The 21,937-nt window shown below is 37.8% G+C and overlaps 1 protein-coding gene across 1 annotated transcript; it reads right to left on the bottom strand.

Moving 5' to 3' along the window:
• Positions 1–1,409: 1,409 nt before the first annotated feature.
• On the bottom strand, positions 1,410–21,937 carry slc37a2 (solute carrier family 37 member 2). Its single transcript, XM_063485912.1, has 18 exons — positions 21,463–21,937; positions 19,564–19,645; positions 18,576–18,666; positions 16,896–16,974; positions 16,668–16,803; positions 14,690–14,766; positions 12,070–12,236; positions 11,935–11,972; positions 11,697–11,858; positions 9,864–9,954; positions 9,692–9,754; positions 8,401–8,486; positions 6,481–6,529; positions 5,924–5,997; positions 5,760–5,838; positions 4,697–4,794; positions 3,489–3,553; positions 1,410–2,824 (listed from the first exon to the last, which is right to left on the bottom strand). Exons 1-18 carry the CDS (start codon positions 21,519–21,521, stop codon positions 2,809–2,811), a joined length of 1,512 nt encoding a protein of 503 aa, XP_063341982.1. The 5' UTR covers positions 21,522–21,937; the 3' UTR covers positions 1,410–2,808.

Here is a 21,937-nt window from a genome sequence, read left to right as displayed (position 1 = left end):
TAAAGGTGAAAATGGAAACAGTGACGTGTGATCCTCTGAGTCTCAGAGAATCGTTTGTATTTACCTCATACTGAATGTTTATTAACATTTATTTACTTTCTTTCAATAAAAAGAGGTTGAACTTCTGTGTTGTTGTTGGGGGGGTTATTTGTCATGACTGACAGTGTTTCATACCCAGCATTGGCAGTGTGTTCAGGATCGTTGTCATGCTGAAAAATGAAGTTGCTGCCAATCAGATGTTTTCCATATGGTATTACATGGTAGGGGATCAAAATCTGATTTCATAATTCCATCAATTTTGACAAGATCTCCAATAGCACTGGCTAAGATGTTGCCCAACACTATGGCAGAGCCTCCACCATGTTTCACACTGACTGTTGTACCTCTCTCTTGACCTCCTCCACACACACTGATGAAGAATTGAACCAAAAGTTTAAAATTTGTTATCATCCTTCCATCAGACCTGTTGCCACTGAGCCTATTTCTGATGAGGCTTCAGTGAAAAGTTGATGGATCAACTGATTAGTGAAAAGTAGACAGTGTCCAAAGAAACACTTTCACAGACTTTCAGAAAACCTGGAGAATGATCGCTCAAGGATACTTTAAAAATGACATATCTGGTTTCTTGAAAGCAAAATATAAAGTGGTGAGGGGTGACTCAAGACTTTTGCACAGTTAATTTTTATAATTAATTACCGAAAAAGAATTTCAAATTTCAAATTTTTTGAGATGCACTGGATTTTAATTTATTCTCTGCAAGGCAGCAGGTAAATTAACGCACTCACACAAAGAAATAAATAACATATTATTAAAATCACCCACATCCACTGCACAGTAATATCTTTAGTTAGACAATATCTCAGTCTAATATCTTATACTCAAGTTTCCCCAAGTCTCAGAGTGTGCATAAACAACTGACGCGTTCAATTCCATGAAATCTGACTGTAACCCACATCTGAACCTCCCAATTAAACACCAAATGCAAACATCCAAAAACAGGGAAATTTCCAGTTTGACCTCCCACTTAAATATCGCATAATTTGCACAGATTGTTAAAAATCTCAGATTTCCAGTTTTGCCTCAGGAAATCAGGCATCGTCATCTCAGCTGCAGCTTTTATGTTCCTGTCATTCACCACCCTCGTATATCCCCATGAGTAAGGAAATCCTATACAATCAAATATTTGTTTTTAACTGACAACGAATGAGGCACATCCACTGTGGTTTAAAAACACTTCATGGTATTGATTCTTTAACTCTGTAATGTCAAGTTATTCATATTTGATACATGGCTTTTACATCAGTGTGACTTTTTTCCACCTGAAAAGCCTGACGTATACAATCAGACACATGCATACTGTAAGCAATACATTACACAGAAATGCCAGGCGTAGCAAAATCATGTGCAAATTTCTTTTTTTATTTGTCAGGAGGCTTAATAAACATTCAAGTTTCAAAAAAATTATGCATTTCCGGCGGTTTAGGCTTTACAGTGTTAAGAAACAATATAAGAAAAAAATCATTTTTCTGTTTGCTGTTCAATAATCTACACTAGAAACCGATCGTCTCTTTTAGTTTAAATCTACCACATACAGCAGCAGAACTGACAGCATTTTTATTCAACTTAAAAAAATCTTCCTTCAAAAAGTTAACATGAAAAGCTTCAGTGAAGTAGCTTCATGACCCCATGCCTCATGCAAGACTGGTAAAACCATCTGATCCAACAGTCTCTAGCTTTAGTTAACTATAAGTAAACTACTGTGTAGTTAATTTCTTGGTAATTTTGTGGAAAAACAATCAATAATTCCCCAGCTTTCATCATAAGTACGTCGTACTATGGGCCGTATTATAGATTGGCTTAACCTTGCCTAACTTCCAAGAAAATAAAGGAGACACAAATTATACTGTTAGTAATTTAAGTATTGTGCAATTTCCTGTTATTTGGGCCAAAAACACAATATTTCACAATAGTTTCCGCTGTAATTTTTGAAGCTGGGGTCATATTACTTACTTAGCTACTTAAAATTACATAAAATAGTATTTGTAGGTAAGTCATTTTTAATTTTCTGGAAGCTCTGGAAGGTTAAACCAGCCCATAATACGACCAAAACACTGAAAAGTACAACGTATTTGCAATGTAACATACGGAAATATTGTTTGTTTTTCTGCAAAATTATCAAGAAAAATGTTAAACAGTACTTAAAATTACTTATTCACAACTTAAATTTTATTACAGTGTACTTATGTCTGTATGCAGTATTTAAAATTATTTACAGTATCATTTCCTTTCACACCACTGATTGTACTGACTACACACGTCGCACGTTACACGAACCCTGTTGGTCACGGCCACATTATAAAGTGTTAGCCAATTTCCAAATTTGAAATCACAGAACGTCCTTACTTAGTTCCTTACACTTAGTTTTCAGTTACACGGTGACTTTCTACTGCATCTAAAACCCTCTGAAGCAGTTTCTGACTCAGCCAGTGTTCCAGCTTGTTTGCCTAAAATGGCATTGAAAGGGCACAAACACCAAGGAGACAAAAAAAGACCCAATAAGAAAAAAACAGTGTAAACCATTTAATGCTAAAAGAACATTAAAAACAAGTAAGAATGAGTGGATTAGTCCTTAAAAAGACATTTGTCTCCTTATAGAAGCATACTGCCGTACAGTTAGAAGGCTTCAATCATCAGCTCAGCAGAAGATTGTCCAAGTTGGAAGTTAAAAAAAAGAGTTAGTTGGTTGTACGGTGAGGTCAGTTTCATCATTGTTTCCTCCCTTTGTGTGTTTTGGTTTTCACTTTGATTTCAGAGCTCATTGAACCTGCAATAAAAAGTCACAGTTAGTTTAGAGGATGACAAAATTCCTGCAGGTAGAGTTTTACAACGCGGTCATTTGTCAAGAGGCTGATCAGGAAAACCGATACTATAATCATATGCTACACTGTTAGCTTAGCAGGCAAACAACAGAGATGCACTGATTTCAGATTATTTCATTTCATTCTGTGAGTATATTCTGAAGAATAAATGACTCGTGTTTATAATAAAACACCTAATCTGGATTACTGTGCAGATGTGTTCAGGTTTACAGAGGAAAACAAATTACTTCAGGGTTGGATTAAACTAGCACAATATAACTAATTCCTGTGCTTTACTTTTTCTCGAAAGTGTATTTTGTTGCCTCTGGGAAGAGCCAGGCTAGTGGCTTCCACCTGCTTCCAGTTATTATATTAACGATCCTAATACATTTCCCCAGCTCCCTTTTTAATGCACAGGCATCCTTCTTTTCATGCAACCTCTAGAGAAACTGGGGCTTTTTTGTAAAAAGCCTTCCTATTGTGTTCCATTTTTACCGGCTGTGTTAAACATATTTAAACATCAGTCTTTTCTGTATTGGCTTACTTAATCTCTAGGGTTCCCCGAAATGAATGTAAACAAAGAAGGTAAAGGTTGAAAAAAGAGACAGTGGTGTTGACGATGATACTCACCCTCTGGCTCTGGGTCCACGCCCACACCATCTCTGAGCTTCCTTGTAAACAAGCCTGGACAAAAACTGGAGCCAAACAAAAGAAGTGTCAGTTGGGGGTTTGAGTTGTTCTCATAAGTTCTCTGGCATGCTCACAAACCACAATATTTAAAAATCATTAGGAATAAAAAAGGATCCATGTGGAGCTTAGTGAAATAAAGGTCCACAGGACAGCATTGGCAAACTATTGTTTGCTCCTTTTCTCAACATAAATCAAGTGAATTGAGTTTAGCTTCGCATCTGCAACGTCTCGACTTAGGCACCGATATTCTGCATTGTACCAGTAACATACCAGTAATGTTACACAAAGACTCGTCATGTAACTTACATTGCCAATAATGGACTATTATGACATGAGACTGTTACTATGTTTGTGGTAAATATAACCGACTCTGCAGAATTGTATTTCAGATTGAACGTTTCACAGACTCAGCCGGCTCCTTCTTTATTCAAGACGCCAGTTTCACCGGTGCCAATTTATTTTTAAAGTAAACTATATAGTCTATCACATTGTTTTGTTTTAGACTGTAAGAAGTTCTGAACAGTTTTTCTTTAATGTCCATTTTGTACCAAAGGAAGCTGTCAAAAAAGCTTCCAACTGGAATAAGTTGCCTTCAGATTTTTACTGTTCCTTTTCAACTTTTTGCCTATTCAGACATGCTTTGTTTTGCTACCTCACACCAGTCTGCTTATGTTTTCAATGTGAAGACTGTTGATTCATTCTGCCTACTGCACTTTATTTCTTTGTTAAATGAATGAATTACTAAATTTGTTTGTAAGGTTGTAATTTTGTTTGTTTGGTAACTTTAGCTGTCAATTTCGTTGTCTTTGTTGTGTTACACTCACCCACTTTATTAGGCACACCTTGGTAACAACCACGTTCATGTTCGTGATGCTCGAGTTGCTGCTGTGTGATTGGCTCATTAGATATTTGCCTTAATAAGCAGCTGAACAGGTGTACCTAACAAAGTGGCCAGTGAGCGTACAATGTTTAATATCATTTTCCCGTATACATGTTTGTTTGCAGCCATTCTCAGCGGTTTTATGCTGATACAATAATAAATTTAGGATGAACCACCACAACAAGCCTTAAATTAACTGGTTGGCATTTGCATTAAAAAGGAACAAGTTTATTCTATGTGAGTGAACAGATAAAGATTGCTCTCTGACCAGGCAGGCTAAGACGTCAGCAGAGATGAGCATGTAGAAGACATTGTTCCAGCCAGTTGGTGAGATCACACCGGCCAGCAGAGGACCCAGTGCAGCTCCTGCAGAGAGCATAAAAATAAGTCATTAAGTGTAAACGCATAAAGTCATCAAGAATTATTCAGACTTAAATGAAAAAGTCAGGAGGGAAAACACAAAATGGAAAAATAGCCATTTCCTTTTAAATCACACATTAAGTACTCAATTTTCTAGTCTCTCAGGACTTCATCAGTTTCCATCTTCTTTTTTACAGTTACACAAACTGCTGTCCTGAGTACAAAAGACAAAATAACTGTTTATGTTCTATGTAATGCTTTTAATTTTAATTTAAACCATGTGGACAGAAATGCAAGGATGCATTAATTATATTAAAACTAATAGTCTCCATGTTTTATAAAGAGTATGATATGGATACTAGTACATGACCACGCTACAGGACTGTTTAGTCTTTTGTTATGTGGTTGCTAGGCAACATGATGACACATCAAGCCTAATTAAAGTTTTATGGATATACATTATAGATGTCATTTTTGTGAAATTACAGATCATACAGTGCTTTTATATGGTGCCATAGGTAAACTATGAGTAAAGTCCAATGTCTACCTCATTGGCAAGTGGTTGCTGGGCAACCTGATGACATCATAATAACATCGGCTATAGAAAAAAACCTCGAGGGGAATAAGATATACCTGCGTGTTGGGTTTCGTTTCTCATCTCCTGTTCACACAGGAGGAGTTCATGGGCAAACAAACTAACAGTAAGATGTAAGCACTATTTATAGTGTCCAACTCCTGAGGGCAATACAAACACTTCCACCATGATCAACAGATGGGTGCTAACTTTACCTGTCTGCAGTTTGGTGCTGAACAGGTGACATCTGGAAGTTTTGGGGGCTTTTTTTTTTAGACAAAAGAGGCTTAAAATCCTCTGCTGACTTAACCAACTCGTTTGTTCCTTAGTTATTATGATAATTACTGATGAAAGAGTTAAGATGAAGATTTTTACCATTCAGCCATGATATGCATACCTATTGATCCTGTCCCATCAATAATTGCGGTCACTGTCGACAGCGCCCTGGCGTTTCCTTTCAGACTCTCATGTGTCCCCTGTGGCAACAGAAGCATCGTTATGCCAATGGCGGAGACATTTTTAAGTAAAGCAAAGGATTTCCCATGATGCCTTAGACCTTACCAGGTCAGCAGATACAGCAGTTGTGATAAGAGCATAAGGTCCATTCACCAGGGCTCCACACAATAACAGCATACCTACACAGAAAGAAAAAGTATAAGTGAGGGCTGAATCCACAACAAGTCTATCTAATCTATTTTCAGTTCGAGCTGGGTTCAGATCAGGCCAGTGTAAGCAAATGTAAAGCATCTGTGAGTTATCTATACTCAAATAATGAATTAATAACTCTGAAATCTTTCTTTCTTCTGAAAACATGATCAATCAATCAATGAAAAACCTCATTGCATCTTGTGATCAATTTCAAGACGTCTTGATTATCAAAAATGCTTTACTGTGCAATACTTCCTGTCTCCTAATATTCTTGAATTTTACTTTGATGTTGGCAAAGTGTCCAGTTTACAATCATTACCATACACTACATACACTCCATAATATTGTGTCATAAACTCTTAAACTTTATACAAGAATGTAATTTGAGTAAACATTTTAACAACAAACAACAAGGTGTTTTTAATGTGATTAGTATCAAAGTTAAAAATGACAAAATAAAGCAGTCTTACCGATTGTAGTACCAAGGCTCCTCTGCCCAATGTAATTATAGAGGAAAAGCTGAGAAGAGAGCAAAACAAATAATCAGCCACTCCAACTAATTGTGGAAAATCTGCACATGGGTGACAATTATTACATCGACCTACTGCCAGAAACATCTCTCACATCAGTGTGAAATATCATCCTGTCAAAAACATTAAATACACTTTAATCACCTGACCTGACACAGCTGGTAGTTCCTAAATGTGTTCAGTTGCTGCCCGTTGAAACCTGATTTGCCTCTTTTAAACTTTTAAATCCTCGCTAAAAGCTTCTACTTTAACCTGTCAGAGCTCAGACTTTATTTTATATAAATACTGAGTACAAAACATGTATATTCAGATTCAAATAATTTTACTGATCCAAAAAAGGGTGATTCATTTGCAGCTTACCCGCACACTGATTACAAAAAGTGCTGCATGTCAAGGCACAGATCAACAAACAATGAGAGTAGTGAATCTAAATGACCCCTTTCAGAGTTACATGATCGAATATTCAAAGGAATAACAGATTTTAAGTATCTCCTTGTTCCTTGGGTATATGGTAGTGGCAACCTGAGAGCAGCTTCCTGAACTCGGATGACAAAATGTGGTCAGAATGATTAATAATTTTTACCCCAGTGAGAGAAATCTCCCTGCTTTTGGAGCAGGCGTTAACAATGCTGTGTCATTATTACTTAAAACCAGCAGATTTGAAAAAAACAAAGACAAAAACAAAACACTTAAATCTCCTTATTTTTTCTGATTTTTATGATTTGAGCTGTTGGTGCTCTATCTGCAAGTCCATGCTATGAATAACACTGGCTTTGCATTCAATGTTACAGTGTCTGAGATCAATAATCATTTCTTCTATTTGTGTTTTTTTGGTAAAATGACCTTATTGTGGTTACACTAACATGGAGCCAGTATCAAAATAACACTTAACATTGATACAGTTTTACGTATAAGCTGCAACTAAATTAATTTCTCTGTTTTGTTTTTTTTTACTAGATGTTACAAAAAAAATTGCATGAACACAAAAAAGGCTGTACAAAATATGTAATCCAATCAAAAACACCAGCACACACTTGTGATTGACTTTTGTGAACAGCAGAATATACTGTCTGTATATATACTGTCTGTTTCCATATTTCAGCGAGTTTTTCTTATTTTGAATGGAACAAATCTGGTCCCAGTGGACAACAACGGTCCCTCAACTATAAAGCTGAAGATAATCCATGTTTTTTTTCTTATTGTCACCACATGATCATAAGGAGTATCAAAAGCGTAATACATATATACCTATCCTTTTTAAACAGCACTCTTAGACTGGGTGTTGATCTTTCATGAAGCATGACATCACAGTGTTGTTTTAGTCACACCTCCCACACACTTAGTGATTTTCTGTAAAAAAACTTGAACTTGCTGAAAACTTATTTTAAGTTTTTACACTTGTTTTTAACAACTTCAAACGGTTTCTTGAACATAAGAATGAGTTCACTGTGCTCAAATGGCCTCCACAGTGACCAGATCTCAATCCAATTGAGCACCTTTGGGATATGGTGGAACGGGAGAGTCACATCCTACAGAAACTGTGTGATGCTGTCGTCTCAATATGGACCTAAATCTCAGATGAGTGTTTCCAGCACCTTGTTCAATCGATGCCATGAAGAATTAACGCAGTTCTGGAGGTAAAAGAGGGTCCAACCCAATACTAGCAAGATGCACTTAATAAATTGGAGTTTTTTTACCCATGATGAAGGCTTGTATGCAGAAGCCTCTAACCATGACAAGTGTTAGTTATTTAAATGAAAGTGCTGTAGACCTCTTGGATTTTTAAAACCCTCCCACCCCCCGTCCATTTTCACTGCTCCACAATCGTATTATTAATCTAATATAAGAGGTGACACTCACCATGGGGGCAGCAGCAACCAGCATGACGCAGCACGTCGATGCCCTCCCCCCAGTGTAGTCAGACACAAGGCCCGCCAAGATGCCTCCTGCAGACACAAAGACAGTTCAGTCAGATTATTGTGAAAAGTTTTTCCTTCTTCCCACAAATATTTTCAGAGTTACGGTCTCTTGAACTACATACGGGCGGGTTGAAAATTTGACACCTTTTAAGTTGTCTTATTTTTTCCACAATTGTTGAACCCCCATAACTGTTTAAGAGCAGGAGATACCTGCATGAAATGTTCACGGCTTCAAAACTTCACATCTACCTCACCACCCACTCAAACTTCACAACCTGAAATCTTGCCTAAATTCAGAATCCTTTTGTTCTATGGCTATCACTGAGCATCGATATTATGCGATATATTAAACTTTGAATAGTGAAAACTGCACAAATTTAAAGGTTAATTAAAGGTTATTTAAAGGTTAAAAGCTGAAGTTAAGATTTTGACCGCATAAAATTGGGAGATTTTAATATTAAGAATTCATTAAAAACAAGTGTTCAAAAAAGTTTTTAGTTTTAATTTTAAAGGTCTTTGTTTCTACAGAAGACTAAGGTATCACTACTTATAATTGTTTATATTTAGTTTAATATAACTATATATGTATTATATATTTATTTATTATAATTTTGCTTACTGCGTAGTTTTCACCTTTGTATATTTCACTTGTATTTATCCGCTGTTACAGCTGTTGTTGTTTGTACTCGGAGTTTGGTCTTCAGGTCTCCCTCATGTTTCCCTGTACCATATCTGACCATCTGTCTCTGTGTTAGGTGTCCCTGTCTTGCTTTTTCCTGTATTATTTTTGTAACCTTTGTCTCGTGTGTTTAACATTCAGTTTTCCTTTCCTAGTCTTGTATCCCAGATTTGTACAAGCTGTGTTCCCAGGTGTTTCTGATCTTCCTTATTATCTTGTGTGTATTTATAACCCCAGTTCTCCCTTTGCCCTTCCTCATGTCGTTCCTCAATGCTCTGCACCTCCTTCTCCTGTGTTTCATGATATTTCTGATATTTTGGTTTCCTATTGTGCAAACATTTTTACTTTTAGCATTCCTTTAGGGTTACAGCATTCAAGCTAAAGTCTTGAATTTATTTTCTGCATTTGGGTCCAAATCCCGCCTGTCACACAGCCGTATGTGACACAATCACACTGCAATGATGCATTTTTGCATCACGTTCTGCATATTTATTTCTGACAAAAACTGAACTGACTGAGTGACTTTACAAATCAAACAAGACTCAAAGCTTACCCAAGATTCCTCCGACATCAAATAATGTGGACATATCTCCTGCTTCTTTTGCCTCAAAATGTGCTAAAAAAACAAAAACAAAACAAATGCATTAACTCTAAAAACTACTTTAAATCACGTGAACTGATCATTAGGTTATCTTAATAGTAAAATGATGTGTGTAAATACTGACCAACATTTGAGATGTAGAGGGGAAGCCAGTAGAGGAAGGTGTAGCTAACCAGTTTGGCAAAAAGCAGACAGAGCGAGAACTCCACCACACCCTGAGAGACAGAAAACATCATGAAAAAAACCCCAGAAGCAACTTAAAGTGTCTGTCATCCTGTAATTCACCGTTAACCATCAGAGAGGTGCAATACAGGTGGAAATCAAACACCCTCCCCTTCTGATACAATGACAGGAGCAGAGTTGCGTGTCAAATCCATGCACGGTTTTCAAAACAGCTCTGACTCTTTCTCATGAACCCACAGTGAGGACATCGCTTAATTCCAGTTTATTCAAAGGCATTGGGAAATGACTGCGAGTCACCTCATGGATTCTGAATTTCTTAGACCTTCTCACCTGCATGGGCCTTTCCGCATGCATAGAACAATTTGAGGTGATTAAAAAAAAACACAACCTTTTTTTAAGTGCACATATGATTGCAGATGACTATGGTTTCTCCTAGTTCCCTGGGAGATATACATGAACACAGGTACCTATAATGTATTTAATGTGTATCCATGTATCTATGCTTAACTCATTCACTGCTCAGGACCTGTTCATGCAAACCTGTCTTCATACCACTGATGAATAGCTGATCACAAAGAAAGAGGTGACTCATAGAAACAGTTTAACAGTTCAGATAGTGTAACAAACAGCAGAAATTCACCATGTTATCACTAATCATAAAACCCACTGGTAGTGTTTGTTAACCAGGCATACTGAAGAGTGGAAAAAAGTTATAACTCAGTCTCGATCAGGACTATTTGCACAGGCTAAATTTATAGAGTTGCAGTTAAACTGCTTGTTATTTTGTCTTATTTTTCCTTATTTTTCCTAACACATACTCACGTAAATTCCTGATCATTACCTGCGATTCACATTCAACGTTATTCCAACAGAATCGTTGCTGTTTCCAGCAGAAACACCCAGGAGGGCGGGTCTTTGTGACAGGGATATTTATGGGAAAGTAATTTTTTCTCATACATGACAGGTTCTTTCCTAAAGTCATAATAAACACTGACTGGAAAAATCAACTGTTTCTTTGACAGTTGAAGAAAAAAAAAGAAAAAGCATTAAGTGCCCCCAGGCGACTACTGCAGCGCTCTCCATGCTGTCTGGCGGATAAGTCGCTCGCTGCTGATTGGTTGGAGCAAAAAAAAAAGAAAAGAAAAGAAGAGGTAATCCCTTAACAGTAAAAACGATCATCATCACGAGAGTGATCAAGTCAAAGTGAGTGAAGTAAAGGTGATAAGCAGTGACGCATGAATTGGTCTCTAATTGTTGTGTAAAATTTGTCTTATTTGTTACTAGGCAACACTATAGTCTCATTATCAGCAAAGCAAACATAACAATGAGATTAAAGGACCAATCACTGTCCCTCCCATCTTTAACAGGATAAACACACAGAGCCGTTTTCACACGAGCCGCATGGATTTGTGACTTTCGAAGAAACAAAAGTCTCGTTAAAAATATTGATAACGGCTCCTTTTCATTTAAGTGACCAGTTCAGCCACACAGCTGTGACAAAAACAGTCTGACAACCTCAACTTTAATAATATAAATATAAAAACAATTTGTGAATATTTTTCATTGTTAAAGAAACTTTAAAATAGTTTTTATAACGTTTGTTTGGAGTGATATTTTTAATTAGCCACTAGGTGGAGCCAAAGTTAGCAATTTTCAACCCTTGAGTTAAACTCAGCGTGATGGGAAAATGTTACTGTAAAATACGGCACAAATATCTGCACATTCAAAGCCAATCAATCACATTTCTGTGATTAAAGGTGCCATTTCCACTCACAGGTATGCACAGCGCTCCGAGGAAGCTGATGGCCTCGCTGTGCTCCTCAACAATCACGTCTGGCTCAGTGGAGATGGCGCCATTGATGGATGGATCAACAATGGATGAGTCCCGCAAGAGAGGCGCCGTCTCACCACCCTCCTGACTCCTCTCCTGACCACTCTGACACACAAATAAACAGCTCAAACAGTCTTTTTCATGCAAACAGGGGAAAGTATGCGTTGCTTTTGTAACTTACATGATGCTGGGGAGATGAGCAGTTCACGTCTTCAGGCTCTGGAAAGAGAAAGGACGAAATGGGACGGGAGACATTAAACTTTAAAGCTCACTTTGGGGAAGTATTTTGGATTTTGTCTGGCAAACGGAAACTCACTCTCAACCAGGAAGAAGAAGCACAGGACCCCAGTGCAGGCGATGATGATTCCGGGGACGATGAAGGATAATCCCCACGCCGTGGAGACGAAGACGCCCGCAATGAGGGAGCCCAGGATGTTTCCCACTGAGGTGTGGGAGTTCCACACACCCATGATGAAGCCACGCCTGGCAATCAAAACAGAAAAGGTCACGAGAACTTGTCCTGCTGAAAGTCAGTTTTAAAAAATGAATTCATGAATGCTGAACTGGAGTCTTGAAGCTTTTCAGCATGCCTTTATGTTGTTGTTATGCACTGAGGACATTTGGAGAAGTAAAAAGTAGGCAAGAACTTAATTAGTGCTCTGCTGCATTAAAACAGAGATCACTACTGGGGTTTAAATGGGGCCTACTATGCTTTGCTTCTGTTATACATGTGAACAATGTGACAAATGTATAAGTAATGTCTGTGAGCCACAAATTAAGGCCTAAAACTGTCATGTGTGTGTCAGCTGTCACCACTTTTGTGAGTGGAAAGCCAGTAAAAACACACATTTATAAACGTTATGAATTTATAAATGGAGAAATGAAAGAGTTTTATCTGTTTCCTGTTTCTCTAGAACTATCAGACGCTGTGCAGGGTCTTGGATAAAGCCATCGGGGTGTTTTCCAGGTTTGTGTGTGCTTTTTTTGGCTGACCTTGTTGCCTTTTTATCTGAGAGAGCGTGTGTGCTGTGATGATTCACAATCATTTCTTGTGGTCTCTGATACTCTGAATCCAGGAGCACAAGAGATTTGCAGGACCCAGACAATGGTTAACATATCTTAGAGGCAGGAAAACAGGCTTAGCCAGATTACAAATGTACATAAGAACAAGCTGATTGTTTAACTGACTAATAAGCATGATATCCATTTTCTCTCACATTTTGATTAAGGTAAAAAAAACTTAAGATGTTTGTCGATATGGCCAGAAAAAATCTGGTGAAATTGACATTTGGTGAACTTTGCAGGATTTTTGTGCAGGTGCTAGAGTATTCAGTATCCAGTTCTAAAACATGATGTATGTCATTCTCATGCACCGCCTGTGCAGGACTTCCAGATGCAGCGGTTCACACAGGTTATCTCTCCACTCCAGATCTGTCAATCTGCTAAATTAGTTCCAACTGAGATGTCTGCCTGAAACTTCATATTGAGATTTTCTTTGGAGTAAAAAAATCATTATGGTCGATACAAAGCTGCAGAGGTGCCTCTACTCGTAAGCTGAGGGGAGTCATTGAGAAATTAATAGAATGACAGTAAAATGATGAGTTTCAATTCTCAAATATGGGGATTTTTCGAGAGGTTTACTCTGTCAAAATCCTCGTATTTGTTACTTGTCTGGGTTTACAAAATGATATTTGAGTTGAGTGACAGGTGAGGGATCAGTTCTGTGTTAAAAAGCAGTCATCTGCCAGAAACTGATAACAGATGTTTTTGTTTTTTATGTCCATAAATATCCAGGTTTATATTGTTAAATAGTTTGTAGTCAACCTGTAGCATGTAGCCACGTTACATGGGAAAAGTGTCTCAAGCTAAAGTTATCCACAGTTCAGCCAGCCGCAAGCCGGGAGCCTCAGTATGAGCAAAGATCAGAGCAGTTACAAGCAAAATTATGGAGATGAATGAAAAAGAGAACAGTCCTTTTATCCGTTGAAGCTAAAATTTCGTATGTAAGTGCCTCATATTTACTCCTGATGCTTTTCTTTATCATATAAATATGTTGCACCTGACATATGATTACATATGTCAGGTAAAGGCAGGCTTACAGCAATTCCCCTAACACAAAGACTCCAGCAGATTTTCTAAAACGTTGCATCGACGATTGATTACCTATTTAAAGCTTAACAATAAGACACTTCAGAGCACAAAACATGGACTTTGCACTGAGCGGCGAGAGTACATGTGAACCACTGACATCACATAACTGCTTCTAGCTGAGAATCACTTTCACGCAGCTAATCGACATCTTTGATGAATGCTTGCAAAACTACGATTTCAAACTTATGACAACTTTTGCACACCTAAGTCACATGTAAGCTTATTTTGAACTGGACACCGTGTTCAGACTCAAAGATATCAATAGTTTTGCACTCAGAATTGATGAGGAGTTAATAAGGGAACTGATCGAGAATCCGACCTATAAGCGGAATTGATAATGGCAGTCAATTAGATCTTGTCAATAGTCATCACCTATGTACACATGCAATCTTCTTTTTAGTGTAACCTAACTTCTTTGACTGGCTGAGGTGGACATAATCAATAGCAGCAGTGCAAACACTGACAGACATGTGACTGTTACTATAAATATTGTTCTTTTTTCTGTTCCCTGCCCCTTTCTTTAGTGTATTTATACAGCCAATTATATATTCTTAATCTGATGTCTGTCTGCTTGCTGTGCTTGTAGTTCTACTTCAGTGAGAACCAGTTGTTCAGGCTCATAACTTTAATTTATGATGAGAGTGTGGTCTGACCTACAACCAAGCCTGGTTTGACAATGTGCTTGTGTTTCATTCTGCTGCCATCAAAAAAAGAAAGAAAAAAGAAGGGGGAAAAAAAAAACATTTATAATGCACATTCAGCATGAATTCTCCCCCACTACTTACTTCCCCTTTCCAAACCAGTTGCCAACACAAGCCACCACTGCTGGCCAACCGGTGGTCTGCACCAGCCCGTTCATGACCTGCAGAATGAAACAGAAAGAGAACCTGGACTGTGTTAACGTTCTTCGTGAAACCCTGTAAACTCCGCATAAAGAGGAAAAGAAGAAGAGATCAACAAACACAGATTCTCAACATTCCTACACCAATCATGTGATAATTGTGATCTAAGAGTGACTAAGCCGCCATGTGATCTGTGCACGTTCAAGTGGAAAAGCTGCTAAGAGAGGTCTGCACTGACCTGCAGAGCTCTCACGCCTGTAAGAGATGCTCAATATCTATACCTAAAGTGCAAATGTTAACAGGTTAAAATATACAGGATCATAAATGAAATAAATACTGTTGACCCAGTCTTTTAAATACTTCCGGTCACAGATTTCAATTTCTCTATTGCCATAGACGGCTTTTTTTTCTTCAATTCAAGTTTGAGGTAAAGACCCTAGAATAAACTCATTCTCCATTTATTGAATGGATCTTATTTTTATTAAAACTGTGGACTTGATTAACTTTCCATGCTTTCCTGAGAAGTGCTGATGGAATTTGACTGCTGGTCATGTGACGCGTGTGAAGCTCATGTGACACTTCAGAGGTGCAAAACAATACTGCAATCTGGCAACTGCACAAAGGTCAGAAAAATTTAATAAATAAATATTTTCCTGCATTTATAGGCGGACAAACTCATCTCAAAGATAAGGGTGTGCAGCTTTTCTGCTTTTTATATATCTATAAATCAAATATCTCCAGGTTTTTTTAAGTTGAGGTTTAGATTTAAAAACTTAAAAAACAGAATAAATAGTCTCATTACTGGCATCCCTAATTTATGGGAAGGCAAATAGCCTAAGCTGTGGCTGAAGCTAATTTTTTCACTTGTTTCTGAGCTAATCCAAGCCATTGGCGTGTGATTATTAGTGGTCAAAAGGTGTGAAAAAAGCCCTGAAGTGAAATAACACTTTTCTGACAGCGCCTTTGTTTAGGACGAGGCACTGAGTGAGAGAAAACATTTCTACAGAGCTCAGCGCTCAGTAAAACCTGAGGTCAGCAAGAGACAGCTCATCTGATCACTGCACTTCCCTTATTTTTTCCACCTAATGCAGTTTTTTTGTATGCTGCAGTTGTTTCCAAAATGGACACAATTTTGTTTATAGCAAATCAAAGTTTCCTCATTCTCAGCAGAGAAAAAGAGATTTAAAGACAATCTGTTTAGAAATGTAAACAAAAGGCTTGTGCAACATAAGATAAAAGGATGCAAATCTACTTTCTCTCTTAGACTAATACAACAGCTCAATTTAACTTTACTTTATGTCACAAATTGAACTGTAAACACAGTGTATTTATGCAGCATCTCCATCTGGGTTTTTGTCTCTGAAGGAGCACTGATAGCTGATAGCTCCAGGGAAGCTCTCCACGGTCACTGCAGCTGGCTGCTGTTCAGTAAAGATTAAGTTAAATCCTGTAAAACCGCACTTCGCTTTTCATTTGTGTCCAAGTGTTAGATTAATCAGCTTCAAAGAGAGTCTATAATTTCAGTTTAGCTCAGTCAGGTTTGCAGTAGTAAAGAAAGAGTGAGGGCGGGGTCAGTCAGGTGACAGCAAAAAGTCAAACTCACTCCTTTAATTTTTTAAATCTAGAAAGTGTCAAAATGTTTCAACACTCTCTTCCCCTGTTTTTGTCTAATAGTGGATTTAACATTAAAACAATTACAGGACATTTACCCATTTACTTTCTCAAGTGTGTGGCTAACGAAACCACCACTTTCATGCTAGCAACCTAAATCAGCTAATGTGTGGCTGATGAGCTCACATTCCAGCTCTTATTTATAAATGATATCACAGTCATATGCCCCACAATTGCAATAATAAAATAGAACAGGATACATGAATCAGAAAGTAAATTAAAGTGCAGGTTTGTGGATTTGTTTGTTTACCTGGACGAAGGCGTAGTACCCCAGTGAGTGGATGTTCCAGTAGAAGCCGAGGCCAAACAGACATGTGAACAACCCACTCATCAACATCCCAATACTCAGGTAGTACCGCAGAGGGAGACGCTCACCAAATATCCCACTGAGAACATGAGAGATGATTATTAGTCAGTGCAGCACATGCCCTCTCAGACAAAAACACAACACGGTCAGCCAAAAACAGCAAATACAAACCTGAAAAACATCCCGATGGCATAAGCAACCAGAAAGCAGTTATCCAAGACCCCAAACAGTGTCTGATAGTTGTCCTGGTCTTTAACGAGAAAACAGAGAAAACTGTTACTTTTCTCCGTATCGGCACGTATGATTTTGTGAGGTCTTCGTCAATTAGTACGGCTCACAGACACAAAACTGCAGCAGAGATCTGGACCTGTTAATCTCATTCCCAGCTCCTCATTTTATTCCTGTCATTAATAAAATAATTCTTGTTTATCTTACTACCACATGCCTATGCTATAATGTTGTTTGGTCAGTGAACTTAGTCTGTTGCTAGGCTGTTGCTAAACAACATCATAATATATGCCTAATTAATATTATTAATAGCTCTTCTATCTTTAACGGTCCCCTTTATGTCAACTTTCTTCTGATTGGTTTATTCGCAAAAAAAACATTTTGAATGAACTGATGGGTGGGACGTCTGTGTTCACAGGCAGATCTGTGAACACAGAGTTGTCTGGCTCTCTGGTCTGACCATATGATGGACTACTAACCTATTACAGGCTCTCACACGATCACAGCTGGACTAGATTCAAGCTGCAAACTTAACCCCAGACTTAAAGTTGCTTAAGAAAGAAGAAGGAATGATAGTAGGACCCTTTTAATGTAATCCCTGTAATTTAGCTGCTTTTAAACTTCCCAGAAAAGTAACCACAGAGCACAGGAACTATGACAAGTGCAACTGGTGGTAATTCTCTCTGTTGTAGAAGATGTAATTGTATCTATCTTATAGCCAGTATTATTCCAGTGCAGCTTTGAACACTTAACTCTTTTCTGTGTTTCTGTAACATTAACTAAAAGTTAAATATTTATCAGCTGCAGGTCCCACATGATCAGCTCAGTTTCACAGCAGCTCACAAGCACAAACGCAAACAACAACCTTGGCCACGACAGTGCAGCCTCTATGTGGATTTAGAGCATCAACTAAGCTTAACTCTCCACCTGACTTTTCCCCAAAAAGTTCCAGGTACTGCAGATTTCATCTATTAACCTCAACTTCTGGCCACAGTGTAGCTGTGTATGTGGTTTAAATGACCTATAATACTAATGCCAACAAGTAAAGACAACTATACGTGAGTCAGCAGCAGCTGATGGACTTTAACCAAAAACTCTAATATAAAAAAAATATAAAAACACAAATATAAAACCAGAGCAAAACCACCAGTTTATTTTGTAGTATCTCATAGTGGCTGATTTTGATGTTTTCATCATAAAATGATCTAGAAAAGGTGTAAAATTTACTTGAACACCTCTATAATTTGGCCTCCGGTCTCAGACAAAATCTACACCCACACTACAAACTATTTAGTTATCAGCGTACAGCATGTCCTTCGCAGTAGGTAATCATGCATCAACATACTTGGAATTTCTAGGGTACTACAGACGACAAACAAAGTCTCCATTTTCCTTGGGTTTTTTTTGAGTTTCAGAGCTTCAAGAAGCTGCTTCACCACAGCAGCTCCTCCTATGCATGCATATGCCACTTTTTCCACTGCGAACACCTAACCAACTGATAAATCATGTGTAGTAATAATTTGGTACACTGAAACTTTCTGAGAGCTGCAATTGTCCAAAATCCCATCTACTAGAAGTTGTGTTTCCAAAGTGAGCATTAATGACAGCAATTAAAGGACTTACCAAAGGGTGGCCAATCGCACCAGGTATCATTATTGGTTATATTAATGTCTTTTGGCTGAATGACGTTGGAGCAGTTTCTGTGCAGTTCACTCTGAGTGCGAGAGAAGAACGTGGAAAGAAACCAATTGAAATGACTAAAACAGTAGTTGACACAAGTAAATGAAGAGCCAAAGATAAAAAATTATCTTCTATAGGTGTATAAATGTATAAAGATACAGTATAAGAATATGCCAGGATACCACTATTACCACAAACAACACACTGCACCTCTCAGGGTGAAAGGATCACAGCCTGTGATTGTTTTATGACCAGTTCATGAATACTTTGTAATTTAAACAATGAGGGGCTTTTACAGCATTTGACTTTAAAAGCCTTCATTTGCAAACCATTGCTGTGTCATGCAAACACTTTCAATTGTTGCTTGACTATCTTTGATTGAAACAACAGCTCATGAAAGAAGACATATATGGGTACAGGAAATTAGCCGTTAGCTTTACGTCCCAGTTCAACAGGACTTACAGGCAAAACAGGCAATGGTAATCCTTTCACCTGAGTATCACATGATAGATGTTTAAAATCCCTTTAGCATATTCAGCAGACGTCCTTTAGAGCCGTTTGCTTTTCTAGCAGCTTTTGTGCTTCGGTTGTTAATTTCTATGAATTTGTAAAGGACATGAATACCTTTAATTGTGGCTGTGTCTGAGTTATATGTAGATAAAGTTATTTTTTTTAAATTGCTTATCTTCTGTTGTCTCCCTGATCATGTGACAAGCTAAAGATTGAATGTTAGAAATTAGATTTAATCACTATATCTGTAAGGAGATAACAAATGGCCTGAGTGAGCAGTGTTATGGTAAAGATTTTATCCATTTCTGAGGGTAAAAAGTACAAGATAAGAGAGACATGTTCTGTTTTCCTAGAGAGCATTTGATCCTGCAAAAACACTGTTAATAGTGTACATAAAAAGAAATTCAACTGTTCCAGTCACCTTAACGATGCTGATAGGTTTCCGTGACAAGTGATAGGCTGTGTAGAACAGGAAGGTGAGGATGAGAATAAAACCACGATACCTGCAGAAACAGACACATTAGAACCAAAATCATTAAACAATGACAATCAAATTATCTTTATTATTCAAAATATTAAAACAGAATAATAAAAATAAATCTACAAAGAGAAAAACTAAGGTATGTTTATTAATCATGCAGTGACATCAATTAAAATGCCTCCAGCACAAACATATGACACGAAACGGTAAAACTTTCCACGGACATAGAAATATTTATTTGGGTAACAAACTCACAGATCAGTTGTTTTCATGCTGGCTAAACAACACAAGTTAATTAGTGGAAAAAGTATCCTCAGTGCTCACATTATACTTGGAGTATAACGTGTTAATTTGAGATGCAAGAGTGTTAAATAATTCAAAGTATACTTTTAATTAGTTTATGACCTTTGAAAGTTTATCTGTGACTCTTCAAAGGGAATGTGAACCTTAAGTTCTTTTAGTCTAGTGATCTCACTTAAATTGCTTGGAATTTGAGAGATACAGTACAAAAGTGTGTTTAAACAAGCAGGAATCAGGACAAACACAAATAAGACGCACATTTGTCTGAAAGGATAAACTTTATGGTGAAGACTGTGCATAAAAAAATGCTTTCAGAAGGTGGTAAACAAACATAAACCCTAACTATCATCATCATTGTTTATGAAACATTCAGTTTTGTCTTATTATCATCATTTGATTATTTAGTTTGATCTTTGTTTTTGGAGAAATTTAGACTATGCTGTACATATGGTCATTGAATGGTTTTCATATTCCGGCTGTTATTATCATGGCAAACCACAATGGACTGCAGGAGTGTTCCAAGCAGATATGGCGGGAGGAGTTACGGGCACATCCTTTGTTAATAACAAACTGTGTGTGAGACAAACATTTTGTTTGTGCGGCACAATGTGGGTCAATAATTCAATCATTTGCTTTAATAATTTCAATGTGACCTTCTCAAAGTATATGAAACTGAAATAAAGGGAAGCTGAAGTTGAGTCACATGATACTCTTCCTACTCTCGTGTAGTCTCCTTTCCTCAAACATTTTAAGACTTTAAAGATGCTTTTTATCAGTCGCTGGCTTTTCTTTTGGTGGGGATCAATCTATCAGACTGGTCCGACTCATTCTGAGCTACAGAATCCTCATGAGACTCACTGATGAAAACTCTCTTCAAGATTCACCCAGTTAGTTTCAGTCTTTACTGCAGCCGCAGTTCCTTTTTTATTTTTTCATTGTATTCCATAAAATCTGTGCAATTTGTAACTTTTTGGTGGCTTGCAGTTTTCCAGCTTGGTAACCAGCAAAAACAGCCTGCATTTACAAAACATACCTGAGGAGCCTGAGTTGTCTTAAGAAAAATGTCTATTTTCTATATTCAGTCAGATTTAGAAAAGCAGGAAATATAATGGAATGGCACTTTACTGACACTTTATTTCCTGATAAATCTGGAGGTATAGATCACTTTTCGACAGTTTTTAGTTATTGCAAAATTACCCAGTGGTCGACACTGGAACCTGGGTCCAGCCACCTCTTAAAATGTCAATTTCTTGAATGGAGATTGGTGGGACTCTAGATTCGCATAGGGGAAACCAGACGTGCCGGGTATAGAAAACCCGATGAAAACAAGAAGTAGTAATACATTTATAACAGGAACTGAGACATATAAAACAATAGCTGGTTACATGATAATGTCTCTGGATTTACTGGTCCCAGAACAGTTCACATTCTGACGGTTTATCGACTAGTTTGAGTCAATCATTTAGCAGAGATAAGAAGCAGCAGTCTCCATTAGAGGGCTGCGTGTGCGCCAAGAGGACAATAAGAATGGAAACTTACCAACTATCCCGAGAAAAGTTGGTGATAAGTCTTATCCCAGGAGCCAGAGACGACTTCATTTTCACTAAATAATTTTAAATTTCTGTGAGAAAACAGACTTAGCAGTGGGTCCCGGACATGTCCTCTTGGGAGCAGACGGATGTTGAGCCGGTACAGATGAATAAACGCAGAGAGCTGGCTAACCCTGGATGAAAACAGAGGCTAACCTATGCAGTACCGCAAAATAAAAACCTGTGCCTGTGTGCCTGCAAAAATAGAGGCTCACAGGGGCTAGCTGCGGGAGCTGTAAAGCAGCTCCTGTTGGGAGGTACCCTCCGTGAATCTCCAGCAGTGCTCCATACTTTGCGGCTTTTATACTTCAAGTACGCGATCAAAAGAGCAGCTGTTATTTATATTTCAAGGCTGGGTTGATTTTCCATAAGATTTTCCAGCCCGTGTCTCCCGGTGACAGCTTGCGCGCCTGTACGTATTTAAG

The sequence above is a fragment of the Pelmatolapia mariae genome, linkage group LG10_11, assembly GCF_036321145.2.
Source record: "Pelmatolapia mariae isolate MD_Pm_ZW linkage group LG10_11, Pm_UMD_F_2, whole genome shotgun sequence".
NCBI classification, from domain to species: domain Eukaryota; kingdom Metazoa; phylum Chordata; class Actinopteri; order Cichliformes; family Cichlidae; genus Pelmatolapia; species Pelmatolapia mariae.
Note: the sequence above shows the minus strand (reverse complement) of the source record. Positions and strands in the feature narration are given on the sequence as shown.